This window comes from Chironomus tepperi, unplaced genomic scaffold, assembly GCF_022539635.2.
Source record: "Chironomus tepperi strain 1889 unplaced genomic scaffold, CSIRO-AGI_Ctep_v1 contig_298, whole genome shotgun sequence".
NCBI lineage: Eukaryota > Metazoa > Arthropoda > Insecta > Diptera > Chironomidae > Chironomus > Chironomus tepperi.
The window spans coordinates 624,248-638,892 of NW_027226420.1; the positions used below are offsets into that span (position 1 = coordinate 624,248).

The 14,645-nt window shown below is 30.6% G+C and overlaps 4 protein-coding genes across 5 annotated transcripts; 3 read left to right on the forward strand and 1 right to left on the reverse strand.

The window, feature by feature from the left end:
• The first annotated feature begins 306 nt into the window (after positions 1-306).
• Positions 307-1,864, forward strand: LOC139092163 (beta-lactamase-like protein 2 homolog). The gene is made up of 2 exons (XM_070642482.1): positions 307-817; positions 877-1,864. The coding sequence occupies exons 1-2, from the start codon at positions 621-623 to the stop codon at positions 1,625-1,627; spliced, it is 948 nt and encodes a 315-aa protein (XP_070498583.1). The 5' UTR covers positions 307-620; the 3' UTR covers positions 1,628-1,864.
• A 1,099-nt stretch (positions 1,865-2,963) lies between these two features.
• Positions 2,964-11,282, forward strand: Axn (protein axin). Of its 2 annotated transcripts, XM_070642577.1 has the most exons (13): positions 2,964-3,038; positions 3,222-3,366; positions 3,665-3,840; positions 5,865-6,279; positions 6,772-7,544; positions 8,015-8,143; positions 8,293-8,401; positions 8,463-8,603; positions 8,670-8,889; positions 8,975-9,062; positions 9,398-9,562; positions 9,630-9,881; positions 9,945-11,282. In XM_070642577.1, exons 4-13 carry the CDS (start codon positions 6,199-6,201, stop codon positions 10,069-10,071), a joined length of 2,085 nt encoding a protein of 694 aa, XP_070498678.1. In that variant the 5' UTR covers positions 2,964-3,038; positions 3,222-3,366; positions 3,665-3,840; positions 5,865-6,198; the 3' UTR covers positions 10,072-11,282. The 2 variants fall into 2 exon arrangements, with proteins under 2 accessions (XP_070498678.1, XP_070498680.1); XM_070642579.1 differs by lacking the exon at positions 8,015-8,143 and having other exon boundaries at positions 3,222-3,840.
• A 147-nt stretch (positions 11,283-11,429) lies between these two features.
• LOC139092250 (tetratricopeptide repeat protein 36 homolog) lies at positions 11,430-13,068 on the forward strand. The gene is made up of 2 exons (XM_070642582.1): positions 11,430-11,783; positions 11,917-13,068. Exons 1-2 carry the CDS (start codon positions 11,459-11,461, stop codon positions 12,168-12,170), a joined length of 579 nt encoding a protein of 192 aa, XP_070498683.1. The 5' UTR covers positions 11,430-11,458; the 3' UTR covers positions 12,171-13,068.
• On the reverse strand, positions 12,182-14,567 carry LOC139092249 (uncharacterized). Its single transcript, XM_070642581.1, has 2 exons — positions 14,456-14,567; positions 12,182-14,356 (listed from the first exon to the last, which is right to left on the reverse strand). Exon 2 carries the CDS (start codon positions 14,213-14,215, stop codon positions 12,602-12,604), a length of 1,614 nt encoding a protein of 537 aa, XP_070498682.1. The 5' UTR covers positions 14,216-14,356; positions 14,456-14,567; the 3' UTR covers positions 12,182-12,601.
• Positions 14,568-14,645: the final 78 nt, after the last annotated feature.

Below are 14,645 nucleotides of genomic sequence, written 5' to 3' on the forward strand. Positions count from 1 at the left end.
TTAATCGGTTTTTATTGCAATAATAAAAAAAACATGTTTGGGAATTTGCTAAAAGAGAAGTGGATAATTGAAGAGAGGGTTAGAAAATTGCAGAACAAGTATATTGCATTGAGACAACAGAGTATTATAGAAAATAATCAAAGTGAAGAGGAGAAAAATTGCGTAAAAAATATTTTGGAACAAAAACACGAAGTTTTAAGTAAAATTAAGCACGAATACACAGAAATAGGAACTGTTTATAAAGATTTACAGAGCCTGTTGGTTGATACAAAAGAATCGGCATTAGAAATTGATGAATTGATTAATAACCTGGCTGAATCATTGAATATTAAATTTCCGGAAGAATACATACGAAAGGAACCAAATAAAAAAGAGTCAGTTACGGAAAATTCGCAAATTCAAACCATAGAAGAAAATCAGCTAAACGACAATAACATTGATAACAACGCAGTTGAGGATTTAGATAGCGATAAAGAAAACTCAAAAGTTGAGACAACTCCAGACAATACACTGGATTATTTCAGTCCAATCCTCCAAATAAGAAAGTCTAATCCGTTAGACAATCAGCTGTACACGCCAGCTATCAAATCACATTCAAAAAACAAGATTTAATCATTTAAATGTTTAAAAAGTTGTTCCTATCGCTTGTTATTCCCAATAATTTTTGTTTTATATCCGTCCGACAACTTGCAACAGAAGCAATGCAACCAATTCCAAATATCACACGATTTGATGGGCTTGTCAGGATTCTTGGACAAAATCGTGGACCGATGACATTGCAAGGCACGAATTCTTATCTCATTGGAACATCTGAGAAGTAAATTAAATTTTTTTGTTTATAATCCAAAGTCTAAATTCTGTTCTTATCATTAATAGACGGTTATTGCTGGATACAACAGATCCAAATAAACAAGATTATATTGCATTATTAGATCAGGTGTTGAAACAAGAGAGAGCTGTCATTAGTGATGTTGTTATTACTCATTGGCATCATGATCACATCGGTGCCGTTGACGATTTGAGAGAAAGGAAGCTGATTGATGAAAATTGCAATGTCTGGAAGTTCCCAAGAAGTGATTTGGAAGAAGATTTTGATCAAATGAAGATTAAGCAGTTAAACGATGGTCATGAATTTAAGGTCGATGAAGACACGACATTGAAAGTTCATTACACTCCAGGACATACAACAGATCATGTCATTTTGTATGATCAGAAGGAAAAAACAGTTTTCTCTGGTGATTGCATTTTGGGTGAAGGCACTGCTGTTTTTGAAGACCTCTATGATTACATGAATAGTTTGGAAAAGATTTTGGATTTGAAACCTGATAAAATTTATCCAGGACATGGCAATGTCATTACAGATGCTGTTGAGAGAATCCAATACTACATTTCCCATCGTCAACAAAGAGAACGTCAAATTTTGGAAGTTCTTACTGCTCATTCTCCATTGTCATGTATGGGAATCGTCTCAATTGTGTATCAGGATGTTCCCGAGAAAATGTGGACGGCTGCAGCATATAACGTTCAACATCACTTAACAAAATTGAAAAAGGAAGGAAAAGTGAATCAATTTGACAAAGACAGTGAAATTTACTTTGAAATTGCAAAGCATTCCAACAAGTTGTAAATTACCTCCTCAAAAAATCTTGTCATTCAATATAATTAATTAAGGCAGATTGTTAAGTGTTATTGGTTGCTGGAAAAGCTTTTAGTGATAAATGTAAAGAGATTCTACTGGATCTTTTGATTAAGACAAATAATTATTGGGATGTTAAATTGTATTCAGCCAAATATTGTGTAGCATGCTGATTGTTAAACTTAATAAATATATTTAATTTTAGCGGTTTTTTGCGGTTCAAATGGATTTAAATTTTTTATTCTTTATAAATTGATTAATTGAACTGTTAATTGCAGTAAGCTTTTGAATTTCAGAGAATATTGATGTTGATCTATTCTGATCATTCTGCTTTGTGCATGGAACTTAGTGTCATTGGATAATTTAGAATTGGGGATTTTGGATGCTGCCTAATACCCCCAATATGTTGGGTAATATCAATATATATATATGTGGTCATACAAAAAAATGACCGTTAAATTTTTGAAAATTACCAACACTATTATGTGTATTTTACACGGAGAACAATGGAAAATTGTGATGGTGTTAGTTTTGTTTGGGGCGATTTTGGGGCGAAGTTTGTCTGTATGACCACATATATAAATATTGGGTAATATAATGTTTCGAATTTTAAAAAGTCGTTAAAATAATTAAGAAAATTTAAATAATTTTTTGCATTTATGGATCAGATTTATTAGAGACCCCATCGTAAAGCTAATATTATCTGAATTGATATTACTTTATAATTATGGAAATATCATTAAATTAGCAAGTAATATAAATCTTCACAATAAAAACAGTTACAGTAAAAATTCAAAAAACCGAAACTGTTGGGGAATGTGGGGATTATTTTTTAGCAAATTTTTGAAAATTATGTTCGTTATTGTGGTCATTTCGTCCACGTATTCTCGTTGATTCTCGTAAGATTTAGTAGACTTGTAAGTTGGTACATTGGAAGCTTGTATGTCTAGGACTACCATGAATAATAGATTTGGAATTTTGTGAGAGATACTCACGGACAGTCTAGATCAATTGTGATGTACGGCCTGGTTTAAATTGTGCCTGAACCTGTTCGATCTTTCATTACCACTAGCTAATTTCCAATATCAAGTGCAATACTGTCTCCATCACTTTTCGAGATTTGGAAAATTTTTACTCATTAATTAAGCATACTTCGATGAAATGATCTGAACGTTGGAAATTAAGTTCACTATCTTTACCTGAATTAGGAACCAAAGCATCTTGGATTTTGGCGATCACATACCGATGTTATTTGGAATCAACTGAATGTAAAAATGTTCTGCAATCGAAAAATGCGCTTCCGCCCCGGATCAATGCTGACTTTTTTACTAGTTATTATTTTAAAACAATTTTTTTTTACAAAATACTTTTTTAATAAATTACAGTTTTGTAGTCTCAAAAGGTAAATTAAAATGAATTAAAAGATATCAAGAATTGTCCTCAGTTGATATCACTCGAGAGGAGGCTGTTCTATGCGGTGATTTTGTGAACAAACTTGAAATCTTGAAAATGTCTTCTTTAAGAAAAAGTTTTCCAAAGAAACTAAAAACAAGCTAATGATTTTTTCCAATTTTCTCACTTACAGGACTACAAAAATGCTACTGATAATCAAAAATCGCCGTCCTTGATGTGTTAAAATGCACGGAAACTTAATAATCAAAAGCAAAATGTCTTAAATCAAAAATAATAGTGAATAGTTCAAAAAATAATAATAATTAAATATCTATAATGTTAGTGTGAATTTTCTTGATTTTTTCAATATTTTACATGGTTCTTTAGTTAATATAACATTCATGAATGTATCTTAATTCACATGTTTTGTGTTATCGAGTGACAATTTATCAGAAATCAAAAAAATAAGTAATATGTGATACAAAAAAGAAATAAATGTGAACGAGTGAATGATGTTTGAGGAAAAATTTAATTAAAGAGCACAGAAAAAAAAGAAGAGAGAATCATAATATCCATCAAGGAAAAATACATTCAACAAATTTCTTCTTTACTTTTTTTTTTTTTCGTTAAAAATAGAAGAAAAACGAAACAATAATTACAACAACATTAAATCTGGTAAACAATCCATAAAGAATACAATTTTTTTTCCTCTCTGTACATTGTTTTTTTATGATGGATGTCTTATATGTGAGCATTCTGAGCTAAGGATAAATTCTTTAAAAAAAATCCGTTCGGCAAAAAAAGAGAAACAGGTAAGAGATTTTTTTTATGTATTTCTTATGTTCCGTCTGTAAATGCCAATAAATAGTAAGGAAAAGAAACAGTACGAAAGAGGAATAAGAAGAAAGTATTATTCCCTTTAAAAAACCAAAAGAACCGGCATCTCGCTTTTATATGCAAATTTTTTGTGTAAATTCCTTGCAATCAGTCAATTTCTGATGACGAAAATATTCAATAACTCTCATACTTCTCGCATTTTTACTCAATTTTTCCTTTATATCACACATTAGATATTTCTTTTATGTGAATGCACGATTTCATTTTTTTTATACATACATATAGACAGAAGAAAAACATGTTCTGTATCTTCTCCACGCGATGAAATTCAATCAATATTATAATCTTCGAATATACGGCAGATCATCAAAAAATATACGAAATAGATATATGGAAAATAATACATGCGTGTGTAAGATTATTCCTAGATTTTATTAGGTATAATATATTTATTGATGACAAACATTTTTCTCGTCTCTATTGTTGACGGCAATTCTTTTGTTATGCCACAAAATCGAATCCTCCTTCTTAAAGATCCTTATTGTCAACAATAGACTTAACAATGTGGAAGCTAATGTGATGACAATTTCTTGCGCATGTGTCAACCTCAACATTTCTTGTACATTTATTTATTATTATTTGAGTCTATTGACTTTAACAACAATAGAATCAGAAATTTAATGCTGTAACCTGACTTTGTCACTTTACTGACTTTGTCATAAGTCCCAGCCAAGTGCATTTTTTTTGCCATTTTTTATTGCCAGTTCTCGAATTTATAGAAATATTGATGTCGATTGCAATAAAAGCCGCTTTAAAACACGACATGCAGCATGTTCTGATTTCATTCACAAACGAAAGAAAGAGGGTTTGGAAGTTTTCAACCCACTTCACTTGTGGAAAATTTCTCCTTCCGTTGAAATATGACATCCTATCATGGCAAAAAAAAAATTATTTTCCGATTTCAGTTCTCATTTTGCGCTGATATTGAGTACAACTTGTGTGCGGTCTTGCATTAATAGTGAAAAATACAGTATTTATGAATTAGGTATGGAGCATATTTGCTCATCATAATAAGTAGCATAAGTCTTGAAAAATACATCAAAACAGATAAATATTACAGTTCAAAAAGTTACTGATCCGTGAAATATTAGGAAGATGAAAATTACGGTGATTATGTTTTGTTAAAAAAAGAAATTCACATCTGGATCTATGTTATGCTAGATTATTATTATACCTACATGCACTTCTGTAGAGGATCTTGTGAAAATGGATAATCATTAAAAAAATATATTTCCAACAATTCAATTAAGCTCTCGATTTATGAATGGCAAAGAGCATATAAATATTTTGCCGACATTAAGAGCACTCGAGTGATTAAAGTAAAGGCATCAAAAACAAAAGATTTATGTCATTATGGCTTCAATAATTTCTTTTTTCTTCTTTAAATTTTAAAAAATGAAATCAAAAGGAAAGAAAAAAAAATCATCACAAACAGCAGCGGAGAAGAATGATGATGAAAGAAGGGAGGGATCAAAGAGAATATTTATGCAGCACAGAAGGGTAAACTACGAATCAAAAAATTTTTCATAAAAATGGCGCTATCGTGCGCAGTTCCGAAATGAGGGTAGATTATGCTGGAAGGGCGTTTACATCACTTCACAATTTTACAGTCATCAATAAAGTTGTCAGAAACTGAATGAAAATTAAGATGCAAGCCAAAATTTCCCATGAAAAATTAAATTTATTCGCAATATTTGTCTAGTCTTAATTCCTCTACCTGATTATTTCTTTTCCTTACCCTCAAGACATCTTATCTTTAAAGTTAATATGTTTACATTTTTATGGCACCGGCAAAACTTTAAAGGCATGATGGAACGGCAAGAGAATTACCATAAATAATTCACAGACAGAAAAATACTTACATTTTTATTATCCTCTTGCATCCTTTCCATGCAAAACAGCACTTCTTACAAAATATCTTTATTATTTATCTTTTCAGGCCTTTCTAGATGCCTTTTTTAAACATTTAAAAAAATCTTCAAGAAATACAAGTAATAAAGAAGCCAAGCATTTGTTGTGTAAACGAATAAACACAAGCAGCATAATAATCAAAATTTATGTGCTAATATAATCTATATAATAAGAAAAATTAAGTCATAATCTCATCAATTAAAAAAAAAACAAGAACTTCATTAAAAAGAACGATAAATGATAATTTACATACAACAAAAAACGTTAATTATTTAGAGTTATAAGCACAAAACAATATAACAATATAGCAATATCGTTGATGACAAAAGAAAATATTATTGATATAAAAATAGAAAAGTGTTATGAATCAAAATTTTAATGATTATGATAGTATTGGTTTGCGACCTCCGATTCCCGGAGAAGAGACATCAAAAAAGTTCAAGGTAAGTCCTCAGTTATTGCCTATTTTAAGAGTTGTCATGAAGTAACTGTGAAACAATGCAATTTTATAATGTGGAACTGTATAGTGTACATAATAAGTATTCATCAATAAAGATTGATTTGCTTAGTAGTGCTTACTTTCAAGGCAATCTCTTGTAACTGTAAGTCGACTTATGTTTAACAGAATAATGGAGTAGGATTCGGCTTCACGTCACACTACCATGTTAGAAGGTACTATTCCATTATAATGTTAAGCTACGATTGTCGTTACATGATATCCTAATTCCAGCAACTCTCTTATTCCCAAAAATAAGAATCTTCCACAGACATTTCCGCTTATGAGATTTAAGCCATAAATACCAAACATTTCCAATATCTCAAAAATGATTTCACAGATTTTTCACGTCCACTTAAAGTTATTCCATAAAGTAAAATTAACCAAGTCACTTATTAATCCATAATTATAATTACTTTACTTCCACGATATTAAACAGATGACAGATAGTGCTCAGAGTGAATTACATTTATTTATGACGTCATCATCATCATCACAATCATCTTCATCGCCATCGTGTCTTAAGTGGGCTCGCACATTAGGCAGCTTACTGGAAGATCGCGAGGGCGTTGAACTATTTAAGAAATATGTAGAATCGGAAGGTGGTATTCATAGTGATAGATTAAATTTCTATTTCGCATGTGAAGGATTAAAACAGCAAAGTGATCCGGATAAAGTTAAGCAAATAATTGGGGCAATTTATAGATTTTTGAAAAAGAGTGAACTTCTTGTGCCTGATGATATTAGACGAGCTGTAAAAGCAGGACTTAAAGATGAAATTATTTTAACGCCAGACGTATATGATCAAATGCAACATGATGTGGAAAGAATTATTAATGAAACGACATATCCCAACTTTCTTCAGTCTGAAATGTATGTTCAATACGTTCAGCAAGCACAACAGACGACAACTGTCATTGAACGGAGTCAATATTCACAACAGCAACAGCAAGCGACAATTTCAACGAGTACAACGACAGCGACATCATCGACTATATCCGAAACGTCATCAAAATTTCTTTCGAGAAGCTCAACACTGCCAACATTAATGGAAGAAGCCGGTGATGGATGTTCCGTTGGTGATGTTACAGAATCTGTAAGCGATCCAATTAATCGTATGCCAAGTACTTCAACCAGTAAAGTTCCAATGTCACTAACAAAAGATGCACTTATGGCTACACAACGAAGACGACTTGAAATGCGTTCACCTGGGTAAGTGCCGAAATTATGACTGAATTTATGATGGAAATACTTTTTTTAATGACTATGATGATTTTTTTTAATGATGGTTTCCATGTTAGTTTTTTGAAGTGCTGTATATGAAATAGAATTGATTGTTTTTTTTTTTTTTTGTTCCATTCATAAATATTTTATTATTGTTCATCTAAAACGGATCAGATTTCATAACTACACATTGGATTTTTGTTGCTTTTAATATTTTTTTTTTATTTTTGCTTCGTTGAATATTTTTTTAAAAATTCTGTAAATATATACTTAAATTTAAGCAATGCATAGTCCTATGCATCAATGTTGAATTTAGATTTTTTATGCGTTCTTTTTTTTATGTGTTTTTTTTTTTTCTTTTATATCATCGAAAATTTTGTTGCATGATGGCTTGCAAAAATTGTTAATTATTGCACACTACACGATGCACTTACAACCCAAAAATATGTGTTATGTAGTGTTCACGGATATTCAGTTTATAACAATTATGCGCCTTATAATCCCGTCTCGAGAAGAGATTCGGAATTGGCAAGTTTGAGTTCAGGCAGAACAGACTCCGATACCATGTCAATTTCTAGTATGTCGACGTAAGTAGCTTTTGCATTTTTTTCTTAATACTTTTTTTGATTTTTTATTTCAAGTCTGAAATCTCTCTTTGTAATACTTTTGTGATGAAAAACAGAACTGCAAATATTATAAATTAATCTCAATATTTTTTTTCTTAATATTTATACAGAGACGGACGTCCACAACGTAGGCATCATCATCACCATCATCATCAAAGTTCTTTAGAACGAAGAATGATACGTGAAAATATAGCAATTAATAATACTGAATCATTAACAGTAAGTGCAAACACAATTATAGTCTATTTTGGAACTAGATAATTTATTGAATAAATCTTAGGTAATACCTCGAACACAACGCGTAGATGTTAAGTCACATACTCTTTCTTCGGAAGAATTCCTTAAGATTCTTTTACCTAAACTTGAAGCAGTGAAAAAAGAGCAAGATAGGATGGAATTGCTTAATAAGAAACTCCTAGAGGTAAATAGCCACTTCACATCCTTAATAACCATCAATTAATTACCGATTAATTCCAATAATGAATAGGTTGAACAATCGAAAAGCAATAAGTTGTTTGCTGATGCAATTAGTGCCAAATTAATGTTGGATGACGATAAGGATGATCAGGATATTTTAGATGAACATGTGTCGCGTGTTTGGTCCGACCGAACGCCACTCAGATCGCCAGGAAATTTATCGCCGTGCAATCAATTAAATCAATTCCAACGAAGGAAAATGCATGAAACGACATTCAGTTGTGGAAGTAGTAAGTTGATGATGAATCATATGTACTTCATTTTTAATAACCCTCGTCTTATTTTTTTATTATTCCCCTTTTCATTAAAATTTAGGCATACAATCATCAATGCGAGTATCAAAATCAATGCCGGATTCAAACATGCGGAGATTTACAAAATGGGGTAGCATTAATACTGATAGGTATGCTATGATTCTTTTCATTATTTAGTTTATGAATTGAGCAGTATGTCTGACGAAACATTTTTTTTTTCGGATGTTTTATCAAGGCGTCAAGAAAGTATTTTGAAAACTATTTATCTTACAGTCACAGATTGTGCTTATCATTTTACTCATTAATTTATTTCCCTTGATTCTGAAATACACAAAATAATGGAATCAAGGTTATAAAGTCAGACTAATTGCGCATATGATTTATTGAATATAAAGTAACTTCCAAACTTGTTCTGAATATTCATGAGGGCTTTATTGTTAAAAAATAATAATAATGAGTTTCCTACCATCTTTTTACCCTGCAGTGGAATCAGCTTATTTTCGTCGGATACGATGACGATAAAGCATAAAGATGCAATGAGTATATCGAGTAGTAGTAGTGGCAGCACAAAACCCCCTCCGAGACCAGCTCAGGCTTTGCCAGCAGATGTTAGCAAGTTGACACCGCAGCAGATTGAAGAGCTGAGAAGGTAAATATTCTATAGCTTAATATTCAGCCTTAACTTGAGCTAATAATATTTTAATCCACAAATGTAGATCGAAGAGAGCTCAGCAGCAACAAATGCAACCTCCATTACCACAAAAGAATGTCATACCACCTCCAATACCTGCCAAAAACTTACCTCAACCACCACAAGCTACTCAACAACCCGCCATTACGGAACATACGACAACCGTTGTATATTCATTTTGCGATGAGGATGTGCCATATCGAATTAAAATTCCAGGAAAGAGTCCGTTAACTCTGAAACAGTTCAAAGATTTCCTCCCGAAAAAAGGAAATTATCGGTAAGATAAATTAATTAATTAAGTCACGTGATTATTAATATTCTGATCTCTATTAATCCACAGATTTTTCTTCAAAACACGGTGCGATGACGATGATAATCCAATAATTCAAGAAGAAATCTTGAATGATACTGATGTGCTGCCACTGTTTGATGATAAAGTTATGGCAACAGTGAAATCTGCATTATAATTCTTCTCACGTCGATTTCCAATGGACTTATTTAAAAAATATATTATTTAATTAATAAGCGTCTTCCACAAAGTGGTGGCAATAACGAAAGTAAACTATAATTAATGAAAACAGAAAAAATAATAATGAAAAAAACTTGAATGCAGGACAAATTAATTAATATATCTTGCCATGATTGAAATAGTAAACTTGATAAGTAAGGAACAGTGAGAGAGGTAATATTCTACAAAAACAAAAACACGGTAATAATAGATTATTTAACTAAATTTTAAGTTTTGAACAATTTATGTACATTTTTAATTGATAAATTAATTAATTAATTGACTATACTAATGAGTATTAATTCGTGACATTAACAGCAGTCTGCAATAATAGTAAAGAATCGATTATATTACACAAATTTGAGTGAGTTTGATCTGATTTTTCTTTATTGCGGAACCTCCAATGTTTTTGTGAATTTATGATCAGACATTAAATTTGGCTTAAAATATTGGGATTTAATTTTTAATCCGAGGATTTAACTTTAATCCAAGGGTTTAAATTTAAAATTTTTAAAATATATTTATGGCATGACTTGTTTGAAACATCAGACGCTACGGCAATATTTTTACAGTCTGAGATCATTGAAATCAAGCGAATATTTCGTTCACAAAGAGAAAAAAAAAAGTCAGCTAATGTGTGTGACTTATTTTCACACGAAAATTTTTTCAACAAGATTCTTGGCTCAATGCTCTCGATGATCACGGCGAGATTGTGAAACATAAATCATAATTTCGAAATCTGGTCATTCTTTTGATAATATTTATATGAGATCAAAAATAAAAAAAACATTGAGAATGTCATCTATAAATTGGAATCAGGTCATTATGTCAGAATTTCTTCTTTAAATAAGAAAAATAACACAAACATGCAGCTGAATTTATTATTGATGAAAGTCGAGAGAGTAAATAAATATGATTAAGTGCCTTTAAAAGTAAAAAAAAGTGTCAAAATTACTACTTCTATTAGAAGTAACTGTCAGAATGAGATGAAAAATTTTTCTAAAAGAAGTCGATCCTTGATTGGCAATAAATTCATTTAAATTTTTTTTTTTTTGGAAGCATATATATTTAAAAAAAATTAATATTGAAAGCGAAAGTCGCGACGACGAGAAAGAAAGAAAAAAAAAGTTGTAAATAAAATAAAAAAGAATTTATTTCTAACAATATAAAGTAGGCATTTGAAAAATTTTAAAAACATTTTCAGCTCATAGCTTAGAATGCTTGCAAACCAGTATGCTATGATATTTATTAATTTACATACTCGATAAACACAAAAAACGAGTTTTTCAGATCTCGATGATATTTTTATTAATCCACAAATATTGGAAGTTTCATTTGCAAACATCATGTCGTCTAGTGAAAATAAGGAAATAAGTGCTCGAGATTTACAAATTTTGGATTTATTATTTGATCAGTCTAAAACTGAAGATCTAGTTAGGAAATGTCAACAACCGATTCATGATGACATAGATATAAAAGATGACGAAGAAGAGAATACGGAGGAGATTAAAAGTTCCAAAAAATATGAAATTGAAGGAGTTGCGCTTGCAGAAGCAGCAAAATTTGATGAAGCACTAGAAAAATTCAACAAAGCCATTGAAATAGCACCAAATAGACCTTCACCTTACAATAATCGGGCACAATTGTTTCGCTTTCTCAAGGACGACGAAAGTAAGTATCATCTGTTTTTTTCGGCCATTCACTTGTGTGACGTCACTGTGTTTATGTCTGCAGACGTAATTTGCAAACACAACCCTTTTCCACTTTAATTACCGTTAATAATTTCCCTATTACTTACAAATAGAAACAATTATTGACTTGAACAAAGCAATTGAGCTATCGGGTGACAAATACAAATTGACAAAATGTCGTGCATACACACAACGTGGAATAATTCATAGAATGCAAAACAATTTAGATGCTGCACGCGATGACTTTAATGAAAGTGCAAAACTCGGATCGAAGTTCTCACGTCAGCAACTCGTCGATATTAATCCTTATGCGCAATTGTGTAATCAAATGGTGACACAGATCTTGGGACAGTATCAAAATTATTAAGACATGATGAATACTTTGTGGTAATAAATTTTTTTCTTTATTTAAATTTATTTTGTTACAGTGTCAGCTAGTTTTGATTATCCCTGGCAATAATTTTGTGTGAATTTTATTCTTTACAGCGGAATGCGCATCATAGGAAAGAAAAATAATATTATTTTCAGATAATACGCTGATGGATTTATATTCTCTTCTATAATGCGCACTACGCAACAAATAATTAAACTTCATATCAAAATTACTGCTTGTTACGAAGTACGGAAAAAGTTACAATTATATTAATATAACAGTTATAAAAATAACGACTTAAAAATAAAAATTTGCGCACAATGTATAGTTAATATATCTTTTTATCTAAAAAAAATGTTAAAGCGTATTGAACAAAAAATTCAAGTTAATATGCAGGTACACTTATGTTATAAATACGATTTTTTTTAAATCTGTCCATTAACCATTAGAAAGACCATAACAATAAAAAATATAATGCAAAATGTGTAAAAGAATATGACACATTTAATATTAGCAAGTAAATCATGAAAGCTTTGATGTTTATATTGTGAGGTTTTGCTTTGTTTATTATCAGGTAGCTTAAGACACTTGAGATTTGGACAATGCTTCCTAAAGCTCATATGTCCAATGTCGGTAATATTTTTTGCAACGGAATCTGTCATTACAAAGTATTCCAATTTAGTCTGAGTGGCACCGGCAATAAGTTCACATATTGCATCGTCTATAAAGTCAATTGAATGATCAATGTGAATCTTCTTGATGTTTGGATGATTTTGTAGGAACTCATGCCAGTCACTACCAGAATTCTTTGTATAACAATATTTAACACTAATCGATTCCAATGAATCAGAACATTTTATTGTCTTCAATAAACCCTGATAATAATCAGTTAGCTTTAAATGTTTCAATTTCATTTGTGGCAACTGTGCCAATAAATCATCAGAATATTCACAAGCTAATTCTAGATGCTGTAAGTTATGTAGTGACTTGAGCATACATAGAAGTAGATTATTATTTTCTCCCGATTCATTCTCGAACACGAATTTCTTTACACATGTATTGCTGGGAATATTAAAGCTATCCAATTCTTTCACCGAATATTTATTCACAAGTAGACTTAACGAAGATAAATTTCCCATCGTCATTAGTATTCTTATTATTTCGTCACATAGCTTCGAATCATGCAGTGTATGCATGCTATTTCTCAAATCTAGCGCCAATTTGACTTCTTTCAATGATTTCTGATGACGAAGGAACTCAACAAATTTTTCCAAATTAAGGGAATATCCATTGTACTCGACATTTAATTTTCTTAATTTATATTTGATCTCGTGCATTGATTCATATTGAAATAATGCATTGTGTGTATCTAGGCCAACTAAATCTAGCACTTCTAATGCCTTTTGATTGAACATTAGATCATTGATCGATTTAATTTTCTTACTGACCATAAATAAAGCACTGAGAGAAATGGTTTTAAGTGATGTACAGTCTGTAAAGATTTTAAATAGTTGAGGCGTAGTATCAAGGAACGAATGGATTTTTAGATGTTTTAATGATGGAAGATTTGCAACGTCGCTGTCATCTAATGGCTCATTTGTTTTGGCAATTCTATATCCATCGATTTCAAAGAATACCAAACGATGTGTCAATTTTAAGAGATTACTTAATTGCTGTAGATCCAAACAGTCTGATTTAATTCTAATGCATCTGGCATTAATTTGCTTCTTAAAAAGTTGCAACCATTTATTTCCAAGTCTGTCTGTATGTTCCTTATTAAAATTTATGAATATGTAATTCTGATACAGTCTATTCGTTTCCATCAAGCAGTTGAAGTCCTTGTCATCTTTATATGTGAATTTTTGTACTTTATTATAATAAAGATACTGGAAGTCGATTTTTATTGGCGGAAATTTGATGGCCATAAAGTCAATAATGACTGAATTAAATTTTTTGGATACTCTACATACACTAATTAAATCATTATTGCTTAAATGTTCAAAGATTTTCACAAGTATATTTGTCGGTAGATTTTCCATTTTTTCACTATTTTCACTATATTCATAAAAAAAGAAGAAAAATCAATGCGTCTATTTATTTCCTTCTTCTTTCTTTTATTTAAGTTTTTCCTCAATTTTCTTTTTTTTTTAGATCAAGGAAAATGATGTTAAGTTCAAGAACTAAAAATAAAAATAAAGAAAGAAAATAAACAAAGGACGATAATTGATATTAGAATATTTTAATTTAGTTATATCCAACAAATTTATTACACAACTTACGTCTTGCTGATGCGATCACTAAATGTGAACGTTTTTTTGGTAACTAATTAAGTAAAAGCAAATATCTCTACATCTTCATTGTTGTTTATGATCTATTTTTGATAAAACACATGCTTAATGATTCATTTTGTTTGACTGGGTAGCGTGCTGGATAAATAGCAACATAAAAATAATTATTTTTTTAATTTTT

Coding starts and splice junctions, on each gene's coding strand:
- LOC139092163 (XM_070642482.1), top strand. CDS start 621: ATGTTTAAAAAGTTGTTCCTATCGCTTGTTATTCCCAATAATTTTTGT. Junction 818..876: donor CTCATTGGAACATCTGAGAA/GTAAATTAAATT, acceptor TATCATTAATAG/ACGGTTATTGCTGGATACAA.
- Axn (XM_070642577.1), top strand. CDS start 6,199: ATGAATCAAAATTTTAATGATTATGATAGTATTGGTTTGCGACCTCCG. Junction 8,604..8,669: donor TTAATAAGAAACTCCTAGAG/GTAAATAGCCAC, acceptor AATAATGAATAG/GTTGAACAATCGAAAAGCAA. Junction 8,890..8,974: donor GACATTCAGTTGTGGAAGTA/GTAAGTTGATGA, acceptor ATTAAAATTTAG/GCATACAATCATCAATGCGA.
- LOC139092250 (XM_070642582.1), top strand. CDS start 11,459: ATGTCGTCTAGTGAAAATAAGGAAATAAGTGCTCGAGATTTACAAATT. Junction 11,784..11,916: donor CTTTCTCAAGGACGACGAAA/GTAAGTATCATC, acceptor ACTTACAAATAG/AAACAATTATTGACTTGAAC.
- LOC139092249 (XM_070642581.1), bottom strand. CDS start 14,215: ATGGAAAATCTACCGACAAATATACTTGTGAAAATCTTTGAACATTTA.